The 25,444-nt window shown below is 40.0% G+C and overlaps 1 protein-coding gene across 6 annotated transcripts in view; it reads right to left on the bottom strand.

Annotated features, from left to right (window-relative positions):
• The window catches only part of dmxl1 (Dmx like 1), a 66,454-nt gene extending 41,982 nt beyond the window's left edge, over positions 1 to 24,472 (bottom strand). For 4 of the 6 annotated variants that reach the window (XM_074637388.1, XM_074637392.1, XM_074637391.1 and 1 more), the window contains exons 1-20: positions 24,081 to 24,472; positions 21,753 to 21,992; positions 20,139 to 20,264; positions 16,752 to 16,829; positions 16,223 to 16,301; positions 15,884 to 16,028; positions 14,834 to 14,900; positions 14,364 to 14,548; positions 13,218 to 13,422; positions 8,628 to 8,808; positions 7,780 to 7,956; positions 7,365 to 7,594; positions 5,600 to 6,317; positions 4,989 to 5,110; positions 4,408 to 4,497; positions 3,892 to 3,994; positions 3,637 to 3,756; positions 3,156 to 3,371; positions 1,148 to 2,385; positions 9 to 267 (exon numbers count right to left, since the gene is read on the bottom strand). In XM_074637388.1, coding sequence (XP_074493489.1) covers positions 9 to 267; positions 1,148 to 2,385; positions 3,156 to 3,371; positions 3,637 to 3,756; positions 3,892 to 3,994; positions 4,408 to 4,497; positions 4,989 to 5,110; positions 5,600 to 6,317; positions 7,365 to 7,594; positions 7,780 to 7,956; positions 8,628 to 8,808; positions 13,218 to 13,422; positions 14,364 to 14,548; positions 14,834 to 14,900; positions 15,884 to 16,028; positions 16,223 to 16,301; positions 16,752 to 16,829; positions 20,139 to 20,264; positions 21,753 to 21,839 — 4,426 coding nt within the window. In that variant the 5' untranslated portion in view covers positions 21,840 to 21,992; positions 24,081 to 24,472. The remainder of the gene's footprint in view (positions 1 to 8; positions 268 to 1,147; positions 2,386 to 3,155; positions 3,372 to 3,636; positions 3,757 to 3,891; positions 3,995 to 4,407; positions 4,498 to 4,988; positions 5,111 to 5,599; positions 6,318 to 7,364; positions 7,595 to 7,779; positions 7,957 to 8,627; positions 8,809 to 13,217; positions 13,423 to 14,363; positions 14,549 to 14,833; positions 14,901 to 15,883; positions 16,029 to 16,222; positions 16,302 to 16,751; positions 16,830 to 20,138; positions 20,265 to 21,752; positions 21,993 to 24,080) is intronic. The other 2 variants (XM_074637389.1, XM_074637393.1) reach the window with 1 other exon arrangement.
• Between the last annotated feature and the right edge of the window lie 972 nt (positions 24,473 to 25,444).

The following is a 25,444-nucleotide window of genomic DNA, read 5'->3' as shown; positions in this document are numbered from 1 at the left end:
ATACCCACCAGGTTTTGCTGATGTATCCCCATCGGCTGCCAGAAGGGCGTACAGAGGCAGGGGAGGGATGGAGCTTATCTCTGTGTAGTCAGGGGTGCAGTTCTCTGCATTGCTGAACATCTTCCGAACCCTGGCTGTGCTGCCTCCGGCGCTGATGGTTCGAGAGCGCACGCGTTTCTCAGGATTGGTGGTATTGTCTTTAAGTGTCACAATTTCTCCAGCAATGCATTTCACCAGGTGGGAGAGGATGGCTTTGGCACGGTGAACCTTAAAATAGACACATTTTGTTACACATTTATATTTTAAAAATAAGTCACAACAAATGTCGACTTTCTGGCAACTTTAATTATTTTTAAATGTTTGTAAATGCCTTTTTGATATTTTCTACTTCGGCTTCAAACCTTATGAAATTAGATTATATTAACTGACAAAACTGATCCGTCATATCAACTGGAGAAGGTAATAAGATAAGAGAAAATAATCGAATAAGAAAAGATAAAATAGTATGGACCCGACTGGCATTGCGTCATTACCAAGACCTTGCTGCCTTTTGGGGGAAAGAAACACGTTGTCCCATGTGGAGAGAAACAGGAAAATGCAGAAAAGCTGTTGTGTAGCGGGTTAGCCGAGGCTTTCACACTGAGCTCTGAATGTTCACTGTCGGTGTGGTAAATCGCTAAATGATGTGACAGTTACTACTGATGGATAAGTTAGCTTAGCTAGCTTGAGTGGGGGGCTGCTGCAGTACAGTCACACAGTATAGCAGCATCAGACTGTCTCCAACTAAATCTCAGCCTAAAGATCAACCAGTTGGCTATTAACACGTTGATTATTTACAGGCCACAGTGTTGGGTCACTCATCCACTTGGATGGGGAAAGACCTATGGGGAAGACTGAAGGGGCATGACTGCAATCAACGGAAATTTTATAAAGGTATCGCGAACGCAAGGTCGCAAAATAATTATTAGACATGCATATATTTGACGTTTGTTTAACAAGAGATGAATGCATAGGAACTTGTCAAAATTACAATCCAAACACATCAAATTGCTACAGATCTTCTGTTTTCAATCCCCTAAAATGGGGCGTGGCATTGGCGAAGCCGGTCTGGTCTATAGACAGTAATTAATTAATTTCTTTAACTTACCTTCCCTAGATCCATGAGCTCCAGTAACTGTACAGGATGGTATTGGGGCAGGGTAGGAAAGAGTTGGTGAGCTGCTTCAAAAAGCCCGGAATCTTCCATCTCGACAGGCAAGTCGTAAGCTGTTCTCTTCCCGCTGAGTTTCTGAGCCAGACTCATCATCGATCTCGTCAGGGCCTTTTTGGGAGGGGCCAGTGAAGACATGGGGGCCCCAGAGCCGAGAAAGTCCTCCTGGCTCTGTCTGACGGCTGAGATTATGGAGGAGGCGCTGCTGCTGATGTCTGTGTCTTGGGCAATCGGGGCGTTGGGTTTGGATAGTGCTGGGGGCTGCCACTGGGAGTAGACGTGCATCTCGCAGTCCATGCCTACCACCAAGATGCCATCTCTTACCCAGGAGAGGGAGACTGGAATGGGTAATGAGCCTTCAACAGAGGAGACCAGATCGACTGATCGCAGCAGAACGAGGCGAGACGAGCTCTGGTCTCTACTGGCTTCAGATGTCAAACCGAGTTCTGGAGGCTTCCCAGAGAGACGACCGTACATATAAATCTTTGTCCCAATACCAACAGTCAGAACATGTGACCCATCTTCTTGTGAGACCCAGTCCAAATGAACCAGGATCTTACTAGTAGAACCAGGACAGTCCTCGTTAGGTATAGGGAGTTCCATGTTACCTGGCATATTAGCACTTCCAGTTGTGGGATCGGTGCTGTCCACGACTATGGTCTGCTCTAGAATCCACTGGGAACCACCAGTGGACTCGCACTGGAAGATGCCAATGTGGACCAATGGCTCTCTAGTGGTTGCTGGGTTTGGAGTGAGATTTGGGCTATGCTGTACAGTCAGAGTTGGGGTCTGGTGGGTGTTGCTGTTGTTGTTGTAGTGCACATAAGGGGAGGAAGCAAGGGTAGGAGGAGAAGTAAGCAGTCCGTGAGAGTTCAGATAAGGTGTTGAGTTCAGAGGTGTGTTTGGTATCTGCCTGTAGGCTACTGCAATCCGTCCAGAGTGACAGCAGCTGACCTCTATGGGACGACCTTGCACGCTTACTGCGCTGTCGTTGGGAAGCCTCTCTTCCACCAGCAGAGGCCACTCCTCCCACTGGTACACCAAGTCGTCCATACCGGAAGGCTCTGTCGCAATGACATTACACCTCCAGAAGCGCACCTTTCCATCAGAACAGGAAGTAGCAAGGAGGTAAGGCACACGGTCAGCTGGCAGAGAACATGACGCGCTCAGGTGACCTGGGGAGAGAGAGTTGACAATATACTTAAAGGCAATATCTTGTCATCTTTTTTAATTTCTGTGAATTGCTTTGAAGTTGCTTTGTTTTATTGGACATATGCTGTGCAGATAGCAACATAAGTACAGTTAAGTAAGTTTATAAACAAGTCGTCTAGGACAGGGTGATACAACAGTGGTTGCAGTTTAAAAAGCCTGTGTACTTGTTTTCCAGATATTTTGTGGGCTTTCTAAAATTACTGAGTTGAAAATCGTTATTAATTATCAAAAACCTTTTCCACGCTGACAATGAAAACCTTTAAAAAATATCCCTACATTTGTCAGTTTCTATTTTGACTTCCTACGATATAGAACTAGCTCTTTCTTAGTCAATAAAAAATGTCTATATGTTCCTGAAAAGGTTATTTTAATCAATGTTTTCAATCATTTGCTAACTGAAGGACCATTTCATTAGAAATGATGTTCCCATGGCAACATAAAATTGAACACCGGTGTCGGTAAATACCTCGGTGGCTGCTACATTTCTTTATCTGTGTTCTGCTATTAGACTGGCATATTTTCCCTGAGGACTGTGTTTTAAATCTATTATCACAAAGAAATGTAATTATTACTACTACTACGATAATAACACTACTGCTGCTACTATCAATATTGCCCTTTTTCAATCATGGATGCCTTGTGTTGTGCTCAGGAACGTTGTGCTTTCACTACCAGAGGAACTTCATACACGTATGTCATTTGTGTGTTAGTGTGGGTCCTCACTGTCCCTCACCTGCTGACGGTGTGACACTGATGGCTTCCACCCCTTCTGGCAAAGCCATCTCTTGGCTGTATAGCCTGTGTGTTGTGAGGCTGAGGCGACAGGCACTCTGCAGATTGGAAGTGCAGGGTTTACTCTTCGGAGTTACTGGAGAACCATACGTGTCAAAGCTAAACGTAGAGCTGTTCATAGAAGCTGAGGTGGCATCCTTCTCTGTCGTTGTCTCTTCTGTGGTGACAGGAAGAGAGAAATAATGTTTAGAAAAGCTAAGGTCAAAACCCTATTTCTTAGGATGCTCAAGAACAATTGCAGTTTCTACATGATCAATACAAAATAAAATTCAGAACTTTACAACTTTACATCAGCAATTTTGTCAAGCTTCCAGTTCTTTAGGGAAAAACCTTTAAACCGTTGTTTATTTATTTACTTGACAGTAAATCCATTTCTTTCCCCATAACCTGTGAACTTTAAGTCTTTTGTTCAAAGTACCCACCCATGGTGATGGGTCGAGCAGCAAGATGGAGATGCCACATGTGCAGGAGCGAGCGACCGGTCGGGGTCAATTCGACCACCACAAGGAAAAACCGTGCCGAGAAGGCCGCCTCGCTCGAGGCTGCAGGGAAAAACACAGACGCACAGAGAATAATAATGAACAGTGTCGTTATTCACGTGTTTGAAGGTGGTGAAAAGGTTTGGTATTAAAAATATAGATATTTCAAAGTAGTTAGAAAAATGATTTTGTCCATACCAGTGTGAGGAGAATCAGGAGTTTCCTGCGTGCTCTCTGTTCTCTCGCTGCCGAGGATCAGATCCTCCTCAAAAACATGCAGGAGCTGGGTCTCCTTCCCCTGCTGCAGAGAATAACAACAGCTTTTTATCAAACCACATCAGATGCAGACACTAAACAACACGCACTGATGCAGACACAAGTTGTGTTAATGTTACACAAACACGCACACACACACGAAAACTGCCTGAGGGGATAAAAGAAGGTTTGCTCTGCACCGTTTTTATTACTTTTTTTTTCCCATGGTTGACCTTTCACAGAGTCTACTGCAGACTGTTTTATGCTACCAATGGTCTAGAATTAAACTATGGCTTTTAAATATATTACAGTTAATATATCCTCTATTTCAGAGGAGAAGTTTCTGTTAATGTCCTTTTGACACAAGATGTTTTCAGGGTCTCTCTACTGTTAACCAGACGACGATCAGAGAGAGGCTAAGTATTTTTTTACATTCCATTACTCTTTATGTATACTTACAAAGTCAGTAATGGCATCCAGCTCTATAATGCACCCTGGTTTTGCTGTGGATTGCTGACTGATGATGTTGAACACCTCCCCAACATATTTCTGAAGAGAAACAAACAGTAATATTTTAACATTATTTGGGCATTTACATAGTCAAAACATAAAATTAGTGAGCCAATTGTGCTTCAGAAAATTTGAAAAATTTAACTTGTATCTGTACTGGCATTGACAACTCTGTTATGGTCATTGTCTGAAGAAAACAGCTGTTTATATGCCATGCAAGAATATGCTTAAAATAGTATTTGTGCAGTAAATTAATACATCAAAACTAAATATCAAACGTCACTTCTTTCTGGATTCATCTCTTCTCACGTTATTTAATTGTGCTCCTGTGTAACTTTTCTACCAAGTCATCCAAGGCTAACAATAATGAAGTGACAAGACTGCAAATTGACAACATATTATTACCTCACCGACTCTTTAAGGGTCCAAGGGGTAACACTGATTTGTTTTTATTGGTGTGCATAAAAAAAAAAGTCATTTCAATGCTGACTACACCCTGCAGAGTTTAGGAATCCTGTTTTATGACTTACTGATATCTCAGGATTAGAGAGCTCACTCAAGAGTTTCTTAGCTTCAATAACAGCCTGATACAGCCTGAGTGAGTGGCCGTCACTTGCCACAAAGCAGGCGCTGGGAGAGTTACAGTACGCACCTGAAGAGAGAAAGACAGAAAAAAAAATTTAACGGTGTCTGCTATTACACTTGTTTTTCTAAATAAACATAAAAAGAAAAGACAAAACAAGACACCAGAACAACACAGAAAACTGTGGTACAGTACGTTTAACAAAAAAGCAAATATTGCAAATATCAAAGACTCCTGTTATAAAGTCATATAAACTATGTACACTCAGGCAACTGAGTTATTTTATATATTCCCAGGAAGTGTTTATATACAGTATATATATAGAAATAAGTGTAAACTGGACTCAAAAACTGTTCAAAAAACTATATCTATTGGGATTTCATGCCCCAAAGCTAGTCTCATTTGATCATAATTATTCAGAAAACAGATCATTTCCATCATATTACTGAACAAAATAACTGTTAAGTAAACAAAATTAATTCTGAAACAAACTTGATTGCTGAGTACTTTCTCCTCTGTTGCTTTAACAATCTCCAAACAAAAAAAACATTTTCTCACCTAAACAGCTGCTGGGAATGAACGTGGGCAACCAGGCTACATTAGCAAACGCTGATGCATGGAGAGAATTGATCCGAGCTAGCTCGGAGACGCCGCCTGACAAAGACAGCGGACCGACAGGGTCCACTCTCCATAAAATCAGTTCACTGTAGATCGCGTTGGGATCCTGTGAAACTACACCCAGGGACACCCGGCTGGGCCGTGACCCTCGAGGCAGAGATGCTGGATGAGAGAAACCGGAGGAGTAGGCGTCTGGAGGAGCCAGGATGCTGTCTGCCTCCGGCGTCCTCAAGGCGTTGTGGTGTGAGGTGGTGAGGAGGAGAGGGAGTAATGAGTGACAGGCCAGGTCATTGAGGTGGAAGCGGTGGCCACAGTACCGTGACTTGTGAGAGACGCTGAGCACAGTGGAGAAAGCCGAGTCCTCCGCGAAGCCGACTGCCCACTGGTTCAGGGAGCCATCAGCATGTTTGGAGATCATAAGGACGTTGGGGGTGAAAATGCTTAGTCGAAGACTACTGCTGGATGCAGCTTTTCCTTGACCTCCGTAGCTTATTAGAGCAGATTTGGTTTGAGGCAATGTGTTCCCAGGTGGTCGCTGTCTGCCGTGTTGGATAGCCAGATCCACGTTCTTGTTGCAGGCATACATAACCACACTGTGGCTCAAGGAGATAGCATCACCTGTAGGGAACGCTACAGGGATACGGGACACAAACGACACCTGAGAGAGAAAGCAAGACATCAAAATAATGAAATCCAGAGCATCTAAAACTTACAGCTCTGAGTTAGTGATGGCTCAGTCAATCAAGTCACTCTATTTCAGCTTGAAATAAGCATTGTGAAACAGCTTAAGCTCCCATGTGAATGCGGTCATGACACAGATGGCACTGCAGATCAAATTAGCTCAAAACAAAGGGCTGAAACTCTCCTATTCTCCATTCAGAAGTTGAGTGACAACTGACTTTTGGAAATTAATTGAGTTACTAAGAGAGTGACGGAGACTCGAGGGATTCAGCCTTCTTCATTAGCCCCTTCTTATATGTAAAAAAAAGAATAATGTTCAATAATACTTATGCTAATAATAATACCAGGATCCTGTCTGTTTGATCTAATTAAAGCAGTCAGAGCTAATCAACCTGAATGTTAATGAAACTTGGGATTCTTTTGGCTGTTGTGCCTGATTGACTAACTGCCATGTCACAAGGCTCTCATTATTTCACCATTAATAAAAATGCACCGAGGGACTTCTGAGTTTGATATGAAGTCACACATAATTAGAATAGAATTGTCTGAACGGCTGGGTGAGAAGCCATTGAAATAGCTAGACCATCACAGCTGTCAAAATGATTCACAACCTTATTGAGAAGATCAATTAATTCTTTCACCCAGGAGGGTCTCTTGAAATTGTGAATACAAACAAGAGTAACCAAAGGAAAGTCCACTTAGTTTACAGTGTTCATTAAATTAGAAAGTAAAAATATGATTAATATTTGCTTTACTGTAGTTCCCCCATCATAACACTTCTGTGTCTCTGTGTTTCTTGATGAATATTTGAAGTGTGACTATACAAATTAGGAAAAAGAAAGTGATTATTAATATCTGTAGACGGATAAAAGATGAGGGATTGAGTTTGTAAACAAAACATCAACATAAAACTTTATGTTCCATTTAGAAATGTCAAAGTTAACACAATAATAACGTGTGCAGGCCTCCTTTGTGTACTGCCATTGTTTTACATAATCAGAAACCACATCAACAGTGAACGTACCTGAGCTTGTCTGAACATGCCTGGCTGGTATTCATCCAACCAGTCGACGTGCCAGACTAACAGAGAGCCGTCCATGGGATGGATACTGAACAACATGTCTGCCCCTTTGTTCCACTCTTCTAACAGCACGTCCACCTGGTGCTTCACTGCTGCCAGAGGAAACTCCACAGCCTCAGGTCCTTGAGAGTTACTATTATCTTCCTCATCAAAGTTATCCTCATCTTCAGGCTCTGGAGGAGAATGCAAATCATAGTGCCCACATGTAAATTCAGAAAATCAGTATGGAAGACTGATGCAATATAAAAAAGGTCTGACTTTTAGATTGGAAAGTCTAGTTTTGACAGTGTTATTCCAGCTTCATATGCACACCCCCTTCAAAAGAAAGTTAATGCCTGATTCAAATATTTTTCTATACCTTCATGGGAGCATTCGTTCTGTTGCTCCATGCTGCCTCGGAGCTGCTGCAGGAAGACTTCCATAGCTAAGGTGAAATGAAGCTCTTTGTTATTGAGCCAGTGGACAGTAAAAGGACCTCCAGGCTCCTCGTCATCCACGGCACTCAGAGAGGAGATGGAGGGTAGCAGAGGAATGTCTGTGATAAAGACCACAAGTGATAAAGAGGTTAAGACGTTTAGAAAAAAAAAAAAAGGCAAAGAATAACTTACATTACATTAGATGAGGGGCATGCAGGACAAAAAGACATCTGCTGGAGCAAATTCACTTTTATGAATATGTGTACGGTTTGAAGTATGCTAAAATATAATTCAAGCATACAAATACCATTCTACAGGACTTCTCAGCCTCAAGGCTGAAAAAAAATCTACAAGATTTTGTCCCACGATTCAGGTCAAATTGAACTGCCCCACAAAACACAGAGGAACCAACGCCTTATATTTACTGTGAGCGGCTCTCACGGAGCAGAACAGCTCTCTGGGATGTTAAATAAACAACCTTAGGCAATCTACGAAGTTTACAAAATTTTTTTCCCTAAGAAATACAGAGTTGAAGCCCTCTGACCTCCAGCTGATTTTATTCAAGCAGAGCTAACGATCTATGCAGTCTCTAGGGTTTAGGAATAACTACTATGGTGCGATACTGTAGTTCTACAGTCTTTCCTTCTCTTTCAGAAGTACTTTGTACGGTCTTTGTCGCTACAAATTCCTCACTAAATTTTGAGAATTTGTTTGGTGTCAACAAGATGCTGGTAAAGAGGATCAACAGGATTATCAACTAGTCACAGAAATGAAAATGTTTGAGTCTAACCTGTGGCAGGGTTGATGCTGGCAGCAATGTGGAAGTGGCAGAGAGCGTTGGCATGGGGCGTGCTGCTGCTGCTTCTCTTGTGGTTGTAGTGCCGGCTCTGATGGTGAGGCAGGCAGCCAGTCAGGGAGGGCTGGGGGACATCCCGATAAATGGACGCCTGCAATGCTTCTTGGAAATTTGACTGTGAGGAAAATATCAATTATTCAAGTTAGATAATTAATAAACAAAATGTTATTTCTTGTGACTTCTAAGAGTGCTTACGTGCTAAAATTCTGATTACAACAATGTTTGATGATTGTGGTTACAGAGTTTATCGGTGAGCTTTTTCCATAGCTTACAAATGTATACACAAACCAGAGAGACGACATCTAGCATGAATCTCCACGGAGATTTAGATCTTCTTAAATGTGTGTGTTTTATAGGGCGGGGCAGGGATATGAAACATCATACTCTAGTTCCCCCTTTGAGGCTCATGCGGCGGTGCAGGTTAAACCTGCTTTTGAGGGTGGAAGTGAATGAATCAACTTATGCCAACTAACAGAGCTCAACTACTCTCCACCCAGCCTGAGCTGAGCTGCTCCGCCTTGGTGAACAGGTGTTTCTCTTTGGAATGGGAATTTTAAAAAACATTTAAGTGAACCGCCCAATTTGTTTACAAAAGAGCCAGAGTGAAACAGGCAGCATGGAAGAGTGGTTGAGTGAGAAGGTGAGGCATGTAAAGGGAAATGAAATTAAACTGTAACTTAATTTGGTACTTAGGTTATGTAATTTGGGTTTTTTCTGTTGTTTCGCAGTAATGTGTTAAGACCTGAAACAGTAGCAGTCAAGAAAGAGCATCTTAAGGTTCATGGAGATTATTTAATATTATTTAATGTAGTTTGAATCACACTGCTCTTATGCAGCTTCTCTGGTGCAGAATAAGTTATACTGTATAATAAGAGCTGTAAGGCTGCAGTTTCTCAAAGTATTATTGAGATTTATGTGCTCATCTCACCCACAGAAGAGAAGTCCTTTGTCAAATATTGATAACAAATGTGTGTAAAGTCACAAAGCAGTACAAAGCTACGGAAGCACAATGCATTCACTTGAGAAAAAAACATTTGTCCTGTTTTTCTGAATTAATGAAATGCCTCAAAATCCTGCAAGAAGCTCTCATTTACTCTCTGGTGTAATGTAACTACTAAGTACAAGTACTCAAGTATTGAACTCCAGTACAATTTTAAGGTACTTATACTTTATTGAGTATTTCCATTTTATGTTACTTTATACTTCTACTCTACTACAATTTGGAAGCCAATAATGTGCTTTTACTGTACTACATTTATTTGGCAAAGTTAGTTTCTTTGCAGATTACGATTATTAATACAAAAAAAAACAAAATCAACTAATAATTTGATGTATTATTATAGATTAAACCACCCAGCAGTATATACAGTAATTCAAATTAGCCCCACCTTGCAACATTAAAGTGATGAACACATTAAGGCATCAATAATAATAATCCGATAATATATATAATAATTCTGAACCGGGCCACTCTGCATAATGAGTACTTTGTATATTTTGATGCTAATACTTAAGTACTTTCACTTAAGTAAGATTTTGAATGCAGGACTTTTATTTATATTATTTCTATATTTTATATGGTATTGCTATTTTTACTTAAGTAAAAGATCCAAGTACTTCTTTCATCACTGCATTTACTTGAGAGCTCTATTTCATGGAAGCGAACATGTCCCATCTGTTTAGTTTGACCCAGAACTGAGAAACTTAAGTCACCACCACCACACAGGCAGCCTGAATGCATTTCAGATGCATCATCTCATATCCGTGAAGCATTAGCATGCCATATCGGTTCAACTTATCCTTGAGAAGCACAGCAATGTCCAGCAGATCAGAATGGGCTTCACGTCCTGAGGTGCCTGTGCAAAGTCAGTAAACTAATAACTTAAAGACATGAGTCTCCCAATGTCTCAAACCCAAATCAAAATAAAATTGGATTGAACTAAACAGTCGGGACACGTTTGCTTCCATGAAATTGAGTTCTCAAGTAAATGAGGGCTTCCCTTGGGATTTTGAGGTATCTCATTAATTCAGAGAAATAGAGCAGATTTCTATGTTTTTCCATGAAAACTGTTCTCAGAATTACACAGATAATTATCTCGTGAATTCAGAAAAACAGGACAAATGTTTTTTTCTCAAGTGAATGCATTATGCTTCCGTAGCTTTGTACTGCTTTGTGACTTTACACACATTTGTTATCAATATTTGACAAAGGACTTCTTTGTGAGAATGAAAAAGCTGCAGCGTAATTCAAACTACGTTAAATAACATTAAATAATCTCCATGAACCTTAAGATGCAGTTAGTTTAAATATATGTTATAATATTTTTTTCTCAAGCGAATGCATTACGCTTCCGTACAAAGCTGTACAAAGCAGATACAAAACATTTTGAATGGTTCAATATCTATGTAGAATAAATTAGATCATGGTTGAAATCTCATATCACTGTCTCTTCTGGAGCTTCACAAGCAGCATCCTTATCAATAAACTTTGGGCTTAATCCTCTTTACTGATTTTGTGAGAAATCTTGTAGTGTTCATCCCACCCTGAGGCTTCATACTAAAATGGAGTTTAAAATGGGGCTCTCTCAGTATTGTCCATCCCTTCAGTTTTGGAGGGAGAGAGAAGCCTCAGACTGGATCATCCGGCACAGTCTGCGATGTTTTAATGAATAATTCCACACATGTACTCTTACAGACTCTCCTCAAGGCAGAGGAGAAATTTGCATACCTATTTTTCCTGTAATCTAATGTGCCTTGAGCTCTGTAAGTGCCAGTGAGACCCATAACCATTTAAATGCCCATATCAAAATGGATGTTAAGTATTGTGCTTGAGGCCTAGCTCAGCTGTCAGCAACAACGTAAGTCACTTAAAGCAGAAGACGCCACCGTTACAGATGTGAGCTAGCAGCAGCAGCTACAGTATGAATGCAGCTATGAGCAAAAATTAAACAGAAAAACAAGCATCAAAAGTCAAAGTTATGATTTTGAGGTGTTGCACAGAATCGCGAAAGGAGGCCAATATTCGTCCCTGATGCTCGTTTAAAGCCCTACAAAGCTTCAAAAACCTGATAGCCAATTAATTTTCCCTTTTAACTCCGCTAAGCCTCAGTTTTTTTCTATCTTCCTTCTCAGTCTCCCTTTGGTCTTGTTCCCTAATCTCTGCAGCACCCCTATGTCCTACATTAGCAGTGGTGAAAATACAGTAACCAGGCTTCTATGTCAGGGCCAAATGGGGCAAACCAGAGATGATAGCATTTGTGCCATTTATTTTCCCCATTCTATATGCAAAATTATGTTGATTCTTTTTGCATTATGCAACTAAAAGAGACAATATTCTCACTGTGATACAGATTTAAAAATAATGCTTTCAAATCTGACAGAAAAGTTGTGTTGGCTATAGCAAGCACTTCTTTGACATATTGACTTCTTTGTCTGTAAAAAGACAAAACAAAGAATTTACTTTCTCCGCCGCCTCAGGTCTTTTGGGACGAGTAAACAAATTCTTCTATTGTTTTTTACTTCTGTGATTATGAGTGTCCTGCAGTATTGTTATACTACATGGTACAATAATTTGTCAACTACTTTAAAGTCAAAACTGCTCCAACAAATGAAAATCTGCTCAAAGATAGTAGGTCAACCCCTTGAGAAACTCTATGAATCAGCCTATCATAATAACATCGTAAGGCTGGCTAACAACATCGTCTCTAACCCCAATCATGTTTTGACCATCGAATCGGAGATACAGGGTTCCACGATTTAATAAGGTTAGACTGAAGCACTCTTTTTTGCATCAGTCAATCCTTAAACTAAATATGGAGCCTAATCCCAGATCAAATGTGCGTTAAAGGGCCCTGAATATTGTCTTCTGTGATTGTAATGTTTAAATGTTTGTATCCTTGTTTATTGTCTTTGTCCTTTCTGTGATGTTGCAAACGGAGCTGCTGTTATGCAAAACAAATTTCAGACCTGTCTGACAATAAAGTATAAAGTAAAGTATAAGTAAGTATACATCATTTACCTTTTGTCAATATTTTCATATGCATATACTGTATATCTACAAACTGATACCACTTTTTTTATTAATTTTTTATGAATTATTACACATATTATACATCATTATAGTATACAGTACATTTAAGTTAAATTTTATGATGTGATTTAGGTTCTTATCTTTGAGTTCCTGCTCTCTTCTTAGAAAAATGTATCTAGGTATTATTATCTTTAGTTAGATATACACACACTTGCCGGTTTGTTAGGCACACGCATCTATAAATAATGTGGTCTGATTCAAGAGCCCAGCACTAAATCCTACCTTCATGAAGTTTATAATATCAGATTTTGAGGTGTCTCAACACTTCTCAAAAAAAGTTTTAAAAACCTGAATGTTAAAACCTTCATAAAGGAAGAATTCACTGCAGCACTGTCGTATTAGACTGCATTTGTTTTAGCTAGTTGCACCAAAATAAAGTGCCAACTGAGTGTATTTACTGTATTTTGAGCAAAAGCTACATTGGAGTAGCTTACCTCATGTGCTGTTCTTCCTTGAGACTTCCCATTGCAGGTGTTTTTCCTAGGAGGGCCAGCACATCTGGGTGTGTCACCTTGTTGGCCAGAAGCAGGGTTGTTATAGTAACCGGACAGGAGGCTGTCACCTGGCAACAGCGTCTCTGCCCAGAGCCGACACACGCTGTCCTTACAGCAGGTGAGCAGAACGTTACACACTGCACCTCTGTTAGGAGAGAGGAAGCAAAGGGAAGGGGGATAAAGGAAGGATAACAGCAAAGGGTTTAGGATGAAGTCTGGAGGTCACTGAACGTGTCAGTAATGATGTTTTATCTTCTAATGCTGATAGTACTATCCAACATCAAGTCAAAGGAGAAACACCTCTTGAGAGATAAGTGAAGATTAAAAGGAGCAGTAATGGTGACAAAGAAATGACTTAATCTAATCTCTTCTGATAACAGAACACGTCACACCAGTTTATTTAAAAGGAGTAGAATTTACAAACAGAGCAGGTTGCCAAAGGTAGAATAAGAGACAGCGTTTTATTACCGATTATTGACAGGCCTTCAACATAGCAGTACAACCCTAATCACCACTTCAATGATTCCTAAAGACTAATTTATACATAGCAGCAAATGAGCTTAGTGGGAATTCTGCCCGAACATTACACTGTCTTACTGTCTACGTTCATTCTCTGAGCAGATAGTTAGAGTAACAATAATCTCTTCCTAGTCATTTCCAAAATAATACTCCTGTATGCTAAATCTGCTGTGAACTGTGTCGCATTAAGTCAGAGAACAATTACAGGTCACGTAAGATTAGTAACGCTGTTAACAAAGCAGGGCAGAAAGGGAGCTATAGTATAGTGTGAGACTGTGATACTGCACAGTGGCTGACCTATTTTGAATTTGCTGCTTATAAGAGCTCCTTCATTTACATTCAGCCCACGAAATACTGTATAATGCGCAGCTAAATAAACAGAAAAAGACATACTGCTCGTCTACCCAATAAAACAGGCTTATGCGATTATCGTGCAATTGTTAACTTGCGCTTTTCTTATTGCGCTCAGTTGTGTCAGCTTAGGTCAAAATGAATCAATTTGAGAAAATAAATGAATCATGACTGCATAGAAGGGGCTGTGAAAGGCTGCACTGACAGTGTCCATACCGTGGCATGTACTTGCTGGTCTTCCTCCAAGAGAAGCCGGTAACAGAACGGGGATGGGCCAGGTAGACAAAGGAGAAGGCCAGCTCTCCCTGGATACCGACACCAGGCTCCAGAGGCGTGAAGAGTCTGGAAACACCAGACTTCCACTTACTGGTGCTGTACCAGACCTTTACTAGGCAGTCATCCTGAAGAGGAGAAACAAACAGGGATATAATTGATACCAAGTTGTAAGCCTTAACTTAACGCCAAAAGACAAACGCCAGTACGCCATAACTGATCAGTTATTAACAATTACACTTGAGCTTACAGTGTTTGGCTATATCAATATGAATAGACAATGTAAACATGACTTGTACACACATTTGCATCCAAATCTGTAGAATACTATATACTACTATAACACTGCTTCTCTATAATTGTTGTGCATACGACATTAAAGAACTTGAAATCCTGGTAAAAGCTTTACATACCTGTCCAGCAGTAGCAAAGAATTCCCCATCAGGAGAGAACTTCATTAAACTGACTGGAGAAGCTGTCCTTCAGACAAAAAAAGAAAATTACAGTATTTTCAACACTCAATACTACATAAGTCTGTTTTTTCCAGATATAAAATACATGTCATACTAGCTTGTCGCGAAGGAGGTTAAACAATGCTCCAGACTTGTGCTAAATTTTGCAGAGAACGGTCATGGTTATTTTCAAAGGGGTCCCTTGACCCCTGACATCAATATATGTGATTGAAAATGGGTTCTATGGGTACCCATGAGTCTCCCCTTTACAGACATGCCCACTTTATGATAATCACATGCAGTTTGGGGAAGTCATAGTCAAGTCAGCACACTGACACACTGACAGCTGTTGTTGCCTGTTGGGCTGCAGTTTGCCATGTTATGATTTGAACAAATTTGTTTATGCTAAATGCAGTACCTGTGAGGGTTTCTGGACAATATTGGTCATTGTTTTGTGTTGTTAATTGATTTCCAATAATAAATATATACATACATTTGCATAAAGCAGCATATTTACCCTCTCCCATGTTGATAAGAGTATTAAATACTTGACAAATCTCCCTTAAAAAGTTAAATTTTTGAACAGGTAAAAAATGTGCCATTAATGTGCCATTAATCGCGATTAACAATGGACAACCATGCGATTAATCGGGATTAAATATTTTAAATGATTGACAGCCCTAATAGAAAGTAATGGCTACGGTTTACAACAGAATACAATAAGTTAAAATTAATTCATTACAAAAACAAGAAAATTCTAAATTAGATGTAATGTAATATTGGAATATCAAAAAATATTACAGCTGTTTTTTACAAAATTGTCTATTTAGCACATAACTAAGAATAGTGTTTAAAACGTAACAAATGATCCACTTTGAGTACATTTTGGGAAAAACAACATTCCTGTTAAAAAAATGATTTCCTTTAAAAAAAAAAAAAGGAAAGCAATACAATTCCTATCTTAATGAGGTAGATGGCATCATGTGCATAGTTTTTTTTTTTTTTTCTTACTTGCTCTGCCAAATGCACCTCCAGGCAGAATGACAGTCTCTTATGGTCATTTCTGTCTGCGTTCCAACTTCTTCAGCTTCATCTTTCACTCCATCAGCATTAGACCACAACTGGAGGCTACTAGAGCCTGTTAAGAGAGTGCTGCCTGGATACACAAAAGCACATTCACTCTGTCAGATGTGACAGACATGTTTTCTATCATATCATTTGTAAAAAAAAAAAGAAAAAACCCATGAAGAAATATACTGAAAGAGAGATGTATATACTGGAATTATAGTACCAACCCAACACTTTTCTTGAAGACATAATTGTGTATTTAAGTATTTTCAATCAAAGTACCTGTGGGGTGCCAGGCCAGGTTCCGTACCACCGACTTTAATACAAATTGACCAGTCTTCTGCCATTGGCAGTTCAACTTCTGTACAAAAACGACAAACAAATAAAGACATTCAAAAAATTGGACAGGTTATGAAAAAAAATATATTCTACATTATATCAATAGTTACAACTGTAACAAGAAACCAAAAGTGAAGCTGATTTCTTGTGAGCCACATGTGATCAGGCCACATGGACAGTAATACCACGGAACTTCTGCAATGAAAGCGGTACTGGGTTGTGTTTAATCTTTCCATTCCTTATGACTATTCTTTGACTTCTCTAACAACAGAAGACTGTTCAACACTGACGTGTGCATGTTTGAAATATCAGTTCTTCCCTGGTGACTTTCTGATGGGTTTGGAGGAACAACATGATGCCCTATTTCAAATATCAAGAGAGCGTCGACAGAAAGAGAAAGGTCTCGTTTTTCAGGATGATCTGAATGCATGCATGACTAGACTGTGACTGGAAGATAATGTAGGCAACTCACAGTCAGCGATGAGTCTTTTTGATCTGGGTGCTGGATGGGCTCAAAGACACACACAATGCTTCCATAGGAAGCTGCAATCTGTCAGCAGAAAAAAGGAAAAGGCAGCGTGTTAAATATTAAGACATGTTTTCATATTATATTCCAATTCCATTCCTAAAACTTATCAAATTATTGTTGTAAGATACAACATTTCATTGCAAAATGATCAACTGTATGTTTATGTGATAGACTTTATATTTTTTTAAATACTGCCAACTCATATTTTTGATGATTTAGTGGTGAGTGAAGATCCTTATTCAAGATCCTAATTGGGAGCAATCAAAACAAATCTATAGCTTACTTTATAAATATAATATATAACCATGACATGTCTCAACAGTAAATGAGCATGATACCTGGAAAACAAGCCAAATATACCTTGAGGATATAACAACCCAGTGTTAAGTCAACATTGACTTGTCTGCCGTATGCACACCTCCTATTCATGCATTGCTCGGGGCTACATACTCAAGGGCTCTCCATGGGAGCCACAGTCACAATGTTAAACAGAATGAATGGGTGAAATTTCTGTGGCAGTGAACACAAATAACAAGCCTAATGAGGTCCAGGTCTTGGATAATACTAGCTGTGTCTCTATTGGGGTAAATAATATGCCGACTGTCACAGAATGAATACTGTGAAGGAGTCACACACTCACTAGTGCAAATGTGCATGTATTAATCGACACAGACATACACACACTCATAAGCCATCACTTGCACAAAAGCACAGTCTCATAAAATCTTTTGAGACAGACAATGGCTTATGGCAGGATGATACATAAGGAAATGATATCCCTTTTTAGGACACAGTTCACATTCAATCAAATTACAGTGGAGAGCAAAATGTAACACGCCTACGCTGTAAAAGAACTAACGATGTACTGTAGCTCTAGTCCAGGAAATAAAGTAGTTAAGTCAACATAGTTCTGTTATGTTGGTTATAATGATGACTAATCTTTAGTCTGATTTTCATAAAACCCCAAATGACATTTTGCAATCATATTATGCTGCAAGAATATTGTAACATCTTAAAGCTCCAGTAAACCGGTTTTAACTTAACCAAGAGCAGCCTGCTGTTTTAGCTAATAATAATAATAATAATAATAATGGGTGCAGTTTCTAATGGTTTAATGCCACTGCTTTCTGGTGTTGGTGGAGGTTGCTACCTGTCCCGTCTCCATAGTGTTGCTCTGCATGCATTTGTTTTGATGCTTTGACCTGATGCAAGCCGTTGATAACAACAAATAGGCATTCAAATTGTGAAGTAGTCAAACACAGAGTTCATACAATCTAATTATCTTTAAAAGGTTTTTCTTAATGACATTAAGCAATGCAAAGTTCAACTCGGTATAACACAAATATTCAAATGTTTGCTCTAATTTTAGTAATGTCTAAAAAATAATGTGGTATTCTTTAATTGTAACTAATTACACCTTCAATATAATGATTTTGGAAAACACAGGTTTCATTGCAGTGGATCATTAATGCATCTGAAGTGTCACCGCACAGTGTGAGGGCAGGGGATGTGTGCTCAACAATGCTGTGTGAACTAATATTGCAAATATCACAGCGTGGAGAGGGGCAGTGAGGTGGAACTGGCAAGCACACCAACTGAGCACGCTTAAACAGATGCTAGACCACGCTGGAGGCATGTGAGGTTACTTCAGGCCCAACTGAATTGGATTAAACATCATATGACATGAGGGGAGTGGTGGAAGACTGGGTGAGTGATTTTGTCTTTCATTTTAATTAAATCAGGTCTGTCTGCTGTTTTAACAAGAGTTCCACCATCCCCAATCAAATAATAAAAACCTAATTACAGTGATGCGCTGGCAATGACAACTTTGATTGCATCATTGTTACTCGAAACGTGAATACTGTGACTGTAGTAATAATGCAGGATGGGTGGCTTTGGCTTCCATTTAACAAGAAAAACTAAAAATAGCAGAGTATGGTGAGTATGTGGTTTAGACTTTATCCTTGTAATCTCTGCCACTGATATAAAACAATAAAAGTTAGATGGTGTTACTATTATAAACAAACCCTGCAGAGATTTAGCGCACACATTGAACAGATTCAGATCTGACCATTTGCAGCTTTGCAGTTAGATTTTATGGCATCACTCTTTGGGGGAAAGGTCCAAAACTCCAGCGAACTACTCAAAGAACCCAAACCAGCTCGAGTTGGGACTAAAAGCGGGTAAACTTGAATCAGCAAGTGTTCTCGGCCAAGTTTTTTAGTGTTCACATCTCAGTTTTTTAGCTTTAGCTTACGATTTTCATTTTTTACACCTTTTTTTGCAATTGGGACTAACCCCAACACCACTTTCCTTCACAGACTCTACCTGAAAATCCACCAAGACAAGTTCTACATTTAGAATGTTCCTGTAGCAAACTCTCAATTCTCTTGATGTCTCTCTGTGCTACAGATGGACTCGGAACAATGTTCAATAAGAAACATCAGAAAGACCAGATCTGTCCCAGATACAAATTACAAACACATCACAACAGATCTTTTGTTTGTGGCAACACACAACCCATTTGGGGCCATTAAAGGGATTATCAGTGGCATTAAATCAGTGAATGTGCCTGCTGTACCGCTACTTGCTTTACTGGGTGATATTTTCTCACTTGGGAGTTGATGACACAAAGCTCAAGTTCATTAAAACAGACTTTGATGTTGCCAACAAATCCTCCTCCCTGAAAACACAAGCCGCAAACACTTAATAAGAGAGCTTGCCACTAATGTGCCTTGCAAAACAGTCATGATTAATCTAGTTTATAACAGAATCTAAGAACAACAGAGTCTTGGACATTTTAGCAACCTTTGGGCAGGATTCATTAGATACATATGATTCCCCTGACACTCTGAGCTTGCCTACCACTCATTCCACCAACCCCAATTGTGTGGTCATTAAAATAAACTGTACGCCATGGTGCTGTGCAAAAACGCCTTTCTTTTTTACTTATTCCCCATTTTGCAGTTTGATCTCTGTCAAATCAATGGATGGCATTAAGGGCTGGGTATGAATTATATTATTGTATTATATGCACATCCTTCATTGTTTGCATGTGGTGGCAACATTTTCTGTTGCAAATCCTTTATCTTCCATCGATATATAATTAAAAAAAAAAAAAGATTATTATTATTTTCATTAGAATATGCCTTCCCAGTGATTACCGACACATTATGACACAATACATCCAATTAACATTTAAAAAAAGAAACATTCATTTAAACTGAAATGTTTGTGCTCAACAAAAAAATGGTGTAATTTCTGTAACTTCCTGATTTGCACATCAGCCTGAGGACGCAACATGACAGAACACCACTCCATTACTCTTACCTGTCCACCCTGCCGTGAGCAGTCGACACAGCCGACCTGGATGTTGCCATGTTTGGCCCCTGGGATGATCTGCAGCCTCTCAAAGTCACTGCCCAAAATCACCACGTCACAACCTGACGCATAGGCCTATCATGAGACAAAGAGACAACGAGATGGGGAGAGAGAGATGAAGAGGACACTCAGATCCACCCAGAAAGAATTGCATGAAAGGGTCACTTGAGCGTCACCCTGTCCTGGAGCCAGTGTCACAGCATCAAACATGCCACCATATGACAGCTCCGGAGCACAAGCAGATAAGATTAGAATTCAACGCTCTATTTCTGTGGCCCTCAGAAGGGGATCTTCACATGAGCTGTGATTCACTGTGACTCTGCCTCCTTCACAAGAGGACAGACACACAGAAATAGTTCTCCTATTGATCCACTCTCTGAATAGCATTGCAGTAGTATTTCACGGTTTGCTTTGAGATCACAGAGTGCAAAAGCAGTCAGAGGTACAGAATGCCTTTGAATTTCAGACACAGAGTCCTAAAACTTTCAGTAAACAAGGACTTCCTGCAGTAGAAGGAAGTGCTTATGCACTATTAAGCACCATATAAACATAACACAATGACATAGGCTACATTCTAATGCATTTTTAAACTAGCGTTGATAAAATAAAGCATTTGATCAAGCTAACACATCCCTATCTGTTAGACAGAGGGATGTGTTTAGCTTGCTGCAGCACAAATTGCCCACTTGGGACAAATAATAAATTGACTTGACTTGATTTAACACATCAACACATAACATCAATTGCAACTTGGCAAATGCCTTGATCTAAAGTTCTGTTTTATATTATGGGTGAATATATTTTGAGCATAGGTAGCCTCCAGCCCTGGCTAGTTTAGTACCTTCCCTACCCAGTGAGTTATTCCTAGACCTGAGAGAAGTTGATAAAACTAATATTATGTTTTGTCTACAGGATTTTCTGTATTGTTTTACAGTGGAGGTGTGCCACCTCGCCTGAAACAAAGACACCTTTCATAACAATTAAAAACACTTGTGAACACCTAGGGAAAAAAGAGTAGAGGCACTATTTCACACAGCCAAAGTGGGTATAGGTCAGGCTGTCATCTACTTAGCCAAGGCTTATCCCCAAACCAGGACCTTGATCATGTGGCAACATTTTGTGTTCGGCTGTTGGTGCTTTCATACAAAACTGAATCTGAACAAATCTAAACTTCTCAGAGAAAAAGAATATTGTGTGATGACCAAGCATAAAGAGGCACTGAAATTTCCATCAGCAAAAATTGTCAAATGAGCTCGATGTAAATTTTATCACTCATTTGTAACGCAGTTTTTAAGACAACAAAAAGACTCATTTTGGGCCAATACATTACACATATTACCAATGTAAATGTAAAATGTAATGTAAATGTGAATCCAATTTTATTGTCACACATTGTACCTAGCACAGCACACAGTGAAATTTAGCTACTGCATTTAACCCATCCTAGTCTATTAGTCTCAATGAACATAAATCTGTTCTGACAAATCAGTTTGCCCACCCCTCAAGAATCAGAGCTCCTAAATGGCTGGGAGGGAAATATTTCCAGAGCTGGAAATACCTTACCGTGAATGGCACATTGTTGACGCTCCCTACAGAGAAACAATTGTCTCCGGGGTTGACGGCCCCTGTGAGGACCTGATGGAGATTCATGACTCTTGTTTACAGTCCCCTTGTGTTCTTTCCTCCTCTCTCCTTTCTCACAACACCCTCCCACTCCAGGTGAGATTCATAGGAAACCATGGGAAGGATGTGTTCATCTTCGTCTGTCGCCTGTAATCTCACTTCAGTGTCTTTACGGGCTTGCTGTTAGAAAGAGAGAGGAGAGGAGGGAAGAGATAAAAACAGATGTAAACAAAGAATGTTTTGGTTCAGTGAGCGTAGAGCCTTGAGCATATTACTAACTCCTGATGTTCACAAGGATGAAAGTAAGATGATCTGCAAATTGTTTCTGTTGCACTATATTGTGCATACACAGCATCAAGTGATCTTAAACCTTTTCTTCACCAGTCCAAAACTGCATGAAATTTGTCTCACAATGGGACCTTTGCACGAAAACATACTGCTAGTATTGTGAGAAAACCGACTACAAATAAGCATTAGACGTCAAAGCTCATTTGACCTATCTTAAAATCCATGCTACTTGGTGGTGTGTCAGCTGGTTATCATCGAGAGCTTTTTCACTACAAAACAAGCGTGGTCAGCTTCATTACTGACAAACTGATTAGCATGCAAAGGAACTGGAATTGCCACCAGGTAGAAAACAGCAGGGTAAATATGGCGGAGGGCTTTCAGGGAGCCTACAAAATAAGACCTTGGACAAGCAAGGTGATGCTGTAGTTGCCGCTGACGTACAAAGTCAGTGTCACATAATCTCTGGGGGGCAAGGATTTCTAGCAGTGTGGCATCAGCTTCTGTGCACTGCCCAGGTGGAAAGTATTGTCATGTGTATTTAATAAAAAGGCAACTGTATGACCGTCATAGCAAGATAAATCTAGTTAAGCTATTATACATGGTTTTAGATTGACTCAGTAAGTGTTTGAAACTAGGAATGCACCGATACTGGATCAGATATCAAGCCAATATTGACTCAAATAGCTGGATTGGGTATCGGTGACAATGGGGCCGATCTAGTCCTAAAGAGGTACTGAAGTGACAGAACTAGGTCGAGTTATTGGGTGGGTAACAATAGATAATACCAGCACTGACTTATGAAATGCCTGTATGCTGTATGCACAGTATTTTACCTCTGTGTGCTGGCAGCAAAGCAAGTCCAATAGACATGAAAAGGCCATTATTAAAAGGTGCAGAGCAGGTGTCAGTGAGCCAAGTGGGTCACCATAGTGCAGGCCAGGTTAATCTCCTTTGTGCTGTGTTACAGTGTTTGTCAACTAAACTTTGTTGAAGGCCCAATTGAGGAAATTAACATGCACAGAATAAAAGAATCCATATAACGTGTGTAAAAGCTATACAGTATATCTCACTTTTTGTGCACAAGGCAAGGCAAGGCAGCTTTATTTGTAGAGCACATTTCAGCAACAGGGCAATTCAAAGTGCTTTACATAAACATTCAAGAACATTGCGACAAAAAAAGCTAGGATAGAAGCTAAAATAGAGTATAACACACAAGAGTAAAAGCTCTAGTGCAGTATAAAAGCATTATCTGGTTTAATAAAAAGGCAGCAGCAAACAGGAAAGTTTTAAGCTTTGTTTTAAAAGAACTCAGAGTTGGAGTTGGTCCTGCAGGTTTCTGGGAGCTTGTTCACAATATCTGGTGCATAAAAACTGAACGCTGCTTCTGCATGTTTAGTTGTGTCTCTGGGGGACACTAAGCAGACCTGATCCAGATGACCTGAGAGGTCTGGATGGTTCATAACCCATCAGAAGATCAGAAATGTATTTTGGCCCTAACCCATTTAGTGCTTAAACCAGCAGGTGTATTTTGAAATCATAACTTATTGGCATTTTTAATACCACGAATTAATATCTTTTCAGTAAGTGGAAAACAAGTCCTTGAACGTGAACGTTTGGTCTGCAACATGACTACAAAGTGCAGCATTAACGTGATGCTATTTAATAACTATAACTGAGGAACATGTGAGTAATGTTCTCTGTGCTGCTGCAGACTCACGTGATAACGTTACACACATAAAACACAGCTAATGACACCACAGCTGACTAACACTGTGTCACCCGTAAAGATCAAACACATAGTTGGTGAAGTGTCTCAATGATTTTAGGCAAACACTTCATACATTACAGTAGATAACGTCACCTTGTTTACTAGTGGTCGAATCATCATGACGCTAACTTAGCTGTCAAGTTTAGCTAGCCAGCTGCAGTTTACAACATAAACACGGTGACACCACCAGTGTTAGAGACAGTACTACTCACCTTGTGCTGCTGCTTTGTATCCTGCCCTGTAGACAAAACGATAACAGATATTCTGTCTTCAGGTGAGTGTAGCTCTCCAACGTTGTAAACGTTAGCTAGCTGGCGTTAGCGCCTCCTAGCTATTGCAGCTCTGTTAGCTCTCTCCTGAGCTACACAGCTAGCTGTAGGCCACTGAAGGCATCACATCTAGAGTCTGACAATCTCTGTTTCCACAAGACGAGGAGCTTTTTAATCACTTCTCAAAATGGTAACCACAAGAAGGAGCCAACCTATCCCCAAGGTTAGCAAACACAAAGCTTCCAAGGAGGAAGCTTTTCCTTATGTTGCAGATGTGTCATGATTATGACTGTTTCGCTGCAATGCATCATGGTCCTTGTAGTTCCGTTTTGACAGCACTGCGAGATCAGCGTAGCATATAGTGATGGGAATTACAGCTCTTTTTAGTGAGCCGGATCATTTGGCTCAGCTCACCAAGAAGAGCCGGCTCTTTCGGCTCCCCAACGGCTCTTCGTTTTACCACTTCTACCTTTTATAATTCAGCCAAATTTAGCGCTGTTTTGGCAAATGATTAGTATGTGTGCACATATATCACTTAAATTATTCGATATAATTATACTAAACCTTATAATTTCCAGAATATCAAAATTTTACATGCTGCTTCGTTTCAGACTGTCACTCATTTTGTCTGCTATTCGCGCACCGCACTCCTCTTTCTTTCTCTCCTCCTCTCCCTCCTGCTCTGTACCTGTAGACCGCCAGCGTGCCACGCACCCCCGCCCCTCCCTGCTTGATGGTATGATCCTTGTCTGTTATCACCTGAATGGTCGCATGGACGTCAATAACACAACATTCAGTCACAGTCAGTGCACGGAGTGCACGGAGTGCCCGTGGCGCGGAGAAGATCATCCTATCATTCTGCCTTGAATTAATAAAATAAATTAAAAAAATCGGCTCTCGGACGGGAGTCGGCTCTTATCGTTCACTTAAAAGAGCTGGCTCTTTGGGCCGACTCGTTCGTGACAGGCACATCACTACATAGCATACACCTGCCTACAGTAAAAAACAACATAGAGAGGTCCCCATGCTTTTTGTTATTATTGTCACGTTTTGCAATGTCCATAGAAGATTGTGGTTAAACCGGCTCGTAGTGAACACCCCCCCAGGTGTGTCTGTATTGAACTTTGCTCACAGTAGCCTATATGTGAATGAACCTTGCTCAAATAAATATTAATGTCAAATTGTAGAGTAATATAAATGATAAGAGTACTTTAACAGTGCCCCTAAAGTGGGGGAAAGGAGCTTTTACTTTAGCAACTTATAATATAATAGATTTGCAAAATGCAACCATCATTTAACCCAACCAC

The sequence above is a fragment of the Sebastes fasciatus genome, chromosome 6, assembly GCF_043250625.1.
Source record: "Sebastes fasciatus isolate fSebFas1 chromosome 6, fSebFas1.pri, whole genome shotgun sequence".
Lineage (NCBI taxonomy): Eukaryota > Metazoa > Chordata > Actinopteri > Perciformes > Sebastidae > Sebastes > Sebastes fasciatus.
This window is presented reverse-complemented; position numbering and strand designations above follow the sequence as displayed.